General features: G+C 36.7%; 1 protein-coding gene across 3 annotated transcripts in view; it reads right to left on the reverse strand.

Moving 5' to 3' along the window:
* Nucleotides 1-1,827: 1,827 nt before the first annotated feature.
* cpne5b (copine Vb) overlaps nucleotides 1,828-5,079 on the reverse strand; it is a 155,510-nt gene continuing 152,258 nt past the window's right edge. For all 3 annotated transcript variants that reach the window (XM_014002100.1, XM_014002099.1, XM_014002098.1), the window contains 2 exons: nucleotides 4,983-5,056; nucleotides 1,828-3,234 (listed from right to left, as the gene is read on the reverse strand). In XM_014002100.1, coding sequence (XP_013857554.1) covers nucleotides 3,043-3,234; nucleotides 4,983-5,056 — 266 coding nt within the window. In that variant the 3' untranslated portion in view covers nucleotides 1,828-3,042. The remainder of the gene's footprint in view (nucleotides 3,235-4,982; nucleotides 5,057-5,079) is intronic.

Raw genomic sequence — 5,079 nt, forward strand, 5'->3', positions numbered from 1 at the left:
AGAACGCTGAAAAAGATTTTTTCTGCATCAAATGCAAATCTTTCTCTTTTTTTTTCTCTTTTCAGTTTTTGCTTTCCTCTGCAGTGTAATGTAATGTGAATCTTCCTCGTCCTTTTCAAGTAAAATTCCTGAAGTAAAGTTGTTAATGGAGCTAATTTATAGTATAAGGCAGTCACTGTTACAGTATGGATGAGAAAAAGAAGATTGTAATGGCTTCCAGTGCTTTTATAATTCATTTTTTTCAGACTCATTTGTGCTTATTTCAAATAATTACAATCCAACACAGACAGAGGCTCGTTGGAAGCAGCAGATTGGCCTGACGCTGAATGTCTCAGGGATTTATTCACTGGCACTCTGATTTTAGGACTGTTTTTTGGTAAAGAGCCGAGTTAGTGACCTACAGTAAAGACCAGTTTGTTTCCCTCTTCCACCGTGGCATCATCTTTTGTTCCTGTGAAGTCTTGGTATGAGGCAGAACCACCAGAAAAAAACGCCCACACTGCAATAATTTGTTTGCCATTTATGAAAGGAAACAAGCGACTGCTTCCTTTTGTCGAGTGGTATTCCTTCTGGTGTGATTTAGAAAATGTTGCCAGGGAGTGCATTTGCATAGAACAGAGATAATGGCTTTTTACTCTGAACATATTTTCTGAGTGGTAATGATACTTCCTGGAATTAAATTGTGTCTCACTCTGATGGTGTTACCTTTGTCTGTTTTGGCAGGACCCCCTACTCATCACAAGTCAGGAAGCTTTTAGCTTTAACTTTCAGTGTGCTGCAGTAAAAAGTACAACTTTTCTAACTGAATCCTGGATTATCAATGTGCAGTAATATATTTCAGTTTATTAAAAGCTGATCTACTCAACACGATTGCCTACATTTAGAGGGATCCTCTGGCCTTAATGGGATGAAACAATTCACAAACTAAAATAACAAAATAAACTGCCAACTATATGCCATTATTCTAAATCCTCTGATTTTTGAGCAGCCTCACAATCAGCAGTTTTCATCAATAAATAAAAAGATGTTTGAAATGTTTGCAAAAAAATGTATCTAAAACAAGTTAGAGTTTTACGTGGATTTTTGTAGCTTTTGCATTTCATAAATGATCTTTACAGGCCTGCAGGGGATAATTGTTGCATGTGGAGACGTATTAGAGTATATTTTCAATGTTAACCAGTGACAGAAATTTGAACTAAAGATGATAATTTAGGATTCCACTATTAAAAACTAATTTATATTGTGTTATACTTGTGCAATATATGCTCCTGTTTCAAATAACATTAAGTACTTAGAGATTCTGGGGACTAGTTTGAAGTCTTTTTCCTTCAGACAGATGTGATACAGAGAATGTAACACAGAAAGTTGGTTTTATGACTCTAGAATATTGAAACTTCTTGGTCACTTTGTCTGGGTTACCTGCTCTGACGTGATGCTTTTTGACTCCATAACACTTTTCTTTTACTCCTGTATGTTTTTAACATACACTGTGAAATGACTGTATTTTGCTAAACGAGGAGAAATTTAGGCAGGTTTGTTCGCCATCACAGAGCTGCACGAGTAGGAGAAGAAGTGTTTTGACATGACCAGGCTGCGAAAAGGAAACGACCAGAAACTTWACACTGAAAAGATAGAGAGAAGTTCTTCAAGATGACAAGAATAACACCGTCTGTGGCAGTTTTGAGTCCAGAATAACAGGAGGGGAAACAAAAAGGAAGTGAAATTTCTTCAGCGGACACTTTGTATTGTATCTAAACATGCAATCTGTGATCCAGTGTCAGAGTTTCTGCACAGAGAACAGCTTTTTATGTAAACATTTCCAGAAACTGAATAAAAAAAAATCTTTATCAACACACAAGTATTATTGAATAAAGAAAAAAGAAAATAATCAAAAAAAGAGGGCAGGTAAGATCATTCACAAATAATATGAACTATTTATTAGATTAAAACTCTGTTCTACAAAATAGACTTTTATTACGTTATCTCACTACTGAGTTCATAAAATGTTATATGACTAAATTGTAATTTTAATAAAGTTTAGTACAAACTGCTGATAATGGTCTTACCCCCTGGCTGCATCATTAGTTGGGAGGTTAGAGGCTTTAAAGGTTCAGAATAATTAGAAGTAAAAATTAAAAAAGTAAATAGGTAGATGCCACTAACTTCCTCTGTCAATGAAACAAATCAGCAATGAAGAAAAGCCTTAACTGCAATAATATCCATTAATGTTTTACATTTAAAAGTGCAAAAAAAAAMCCTTTTGAATAATGTGAGTACACGTTGTAATTTCTTTAAACCTAATGAATAGCAGCACTCAGAAAAATGGGTTCTGATTAACCTGGTACAATCAATAATTAGTGTGCAGTTTCTAAGAATACTTCAAAATGAATTAAGTTTTTATGGTGTTCAAAATAAATCTCATGCTATTCTGAAAAAGAATTGTGAATTAACACTAGGAGGGAATTAAATTCTCATATAACATGCTCTTATAAACATTGGCTTAATAAAGCAAACAGGAGGTGGTGTTTGCTGGAAAGCATCATATCAGATGTGGAAATCATCACCTAATAAAAACATATTCAAGAAGAAAAAGGTACCTAAAAATACCAGTTTTAGGCCACACCAATGACTGACGAGCAAGGCTTGGGTCAAGTTTGTATGTCTGTAAACACTTGGGAAAAATAAAAAAATMAAACAACACAGACAGGCACAAGTTTTAACCACAACATGAGCTTTTTTAACCAACCTGCTGTCAAACAGTCATTGCCTGAAAGGCTTTTAACAACAAGTCCTGAAAGGTTTGGCCTCTTAAAAGAGGCGACAAAAGAAATGTATTACAGGAGAAACACAAAACAAAAAAAGTGCTGCTCCTGTAGTCACTGGGAAAGAACAGCACTAAATTCTTCATCCACTTCCTGGTGCTTTGTCTCATATTTACACCAAAAAACAAAAACAAAAAAAAAAAACAGGAGGTAGAGAGCTCCCCAGGGACTCTGAGTGGCTGCTGCATGCTATCAGTCCTCAGAAGCAAAGAGGAGGGCCTCAGATCTGTGTGTGGTGGTGTGTGTGTCCAGGCGGTGTGTAGGGAGGCGGCGCMGGGTTGGGTTTGATCCCTCGGCTCTTCATGTAGGAGATAAACTGGTCGGGGATTTCTGCTAGCACGTCTTTGGCGAGCCGCGCCATGCTCAACACATGGTTCCCTGTTCGGTCCATGTAATCTCTGAAAGGAACAAACTGAAAACAGCACAGATTAAAGAGAACACTGTTTTAGGATTACGTGCATATTAAACTTGTACAAATACATTTTATACAGAACTTTGTTTTGACAGAAAACATTTGAGGCGAAGTGTACTTCATTACATTAAATCAAATGTTGGGGCAGCTACAGAGGCAATTGCAAAGTTAATTGAAACAGGTAGAGGTGGGCAACAACATATAGCCTAGAATACAGCTTTGCAAGCACATCACGATAAGCTGGGCCTTTCAAAAACTGATCAAAGCAGCCACGTGGCTTGCTGCAGGGCCAGCCCTGCCCAATTTGGTGCCCTAGGCAAACTTTTAAGAAGGTGCCACTAGTTTAATTTCCTAAATCTCAATGCCAGTTTAAATACATTCACACACAAATTACAGTAAATAGTTTTGTCTTTGATATTATGTTTTATATTTAGGTTGTCAAATTAAAACAGTTAATATAATTCATTTGAAACAGAATACTAGAAATCTACATCATTCCTGCCAACATTTACTGACAGCAATGAGGAACACCAGTTCATGTTAACGACCAGCTGTGGAGTGAAGCAGTTCTAGGGGGGTACATGTGTATACTCTCCCAGAAAATGTTGTAAAAGATTTACTCAAAACTGCCTTTTCCAGCCATTTGAAGAGCGTTTTACTAAATTCTTGGGATTGTTAAAACAACATAAAATCCGTATTTTATGAAGGAACACTGAAAACCAGACTTTAACCTACTTTAACCTTATTTTGTTTTCTATTTACACACTGAGCACCAGTAGTTAATCTTGACCGCAGCATACTTTTATCACGATGCATCCTCATGTAGTAACAAAGCTTTTACCTTCATTAACTATTCTACAAACTAAAAAAAACTTATAAAGTTATTCAAAAAATTGTCCCTCATTTGTGGCGTCCCAWATAGATGACGCCCTCTCGTTTACCTTTACTGTCTATTCCAAAGGCCAGCCATGGCTCGCTGTTGCTTGGTAGAAAAAAATCTAAATCCAGGGATTCAATGATTTGAAATTGAAAACTTGCCCGTTTACTCAGAAATTTTGAGATACAAACTTCTCTCAAACAATTACAGCTTAATAAGATACAAGTGAAAACAAAAGAGTTTGATGTAGCGCTGCAGACTTTCTTTTTTGAATTATTAATCAAAGCACATAAGAATTCTTCAAGATAGCTGCACAGAAAAGGTGTTAAGCTACACAAATCTAGATGACGATTTGTGTTTTATTTAACTAGTAATACAGACATTAAAAATATTCATTGCTGTTAGTACTGGGTAAGACATGTAGCATGGAGCTACATCTGCTATAAAAGACTTCAGAGTGCATATCCTCCTTTAGCCGCCATAAAATTACCCAAATCTTGAGTTTTGATGCATCAGATGCAGGCAGACATCAGATCCCTGCAGCTAAAACAGCTTGACTGGTGTCTGAGTGAACCACAACAGGTTCTTTGAAGGATGAATCATAGGAAACAGTTTTTCTTTTTTGTCCCAAACTGTAGCCCCTGAAACACATTTACTATACGTCCTCATCTGCCTCTGTAGGCAGGAAAGTAGTTTTGACACATTTCACATCAGTGAACGTGAAATACTAGACAAGAAAAAAGTGTTTATGAATTCAGCACCATGAAATAGACACTAGTAAAGGAGAAAAGCRCCCCGTTTTTAAATGTCACAATTCTACATCTGCGGAGAATACAGTCATGGGACCTTTCAGACTCTGAAGGACAGTCACCTGAACAATATCTCTCTCTGCCAGTTTCCCTCGGGATGAGATCCTGATGTCATCACCATCCAGTTCCACCATAGCTGGAAGAAACACACACACACAC

The sequence above is a fragment of the Austrofundulus limnaeus genome, unplaced genomic scaffold, assembly GCF_001266775.1.
Source record: "Austrofundulus limnaeus strain Quisiro unplaced genomic scaffold, Austrofundulus_limnaeus-1.0 Scaffold11, whole genome shotgun sequence".
In the NCBI taxonomy this organism is placed as follows: domain Eukaryota; kingdom Metazoa; phylum Chordata; class Actinopteri; order Cyprinodontiformes; family Rivulidae; genus Austrofundulus; species Austrofundulus limnaeus.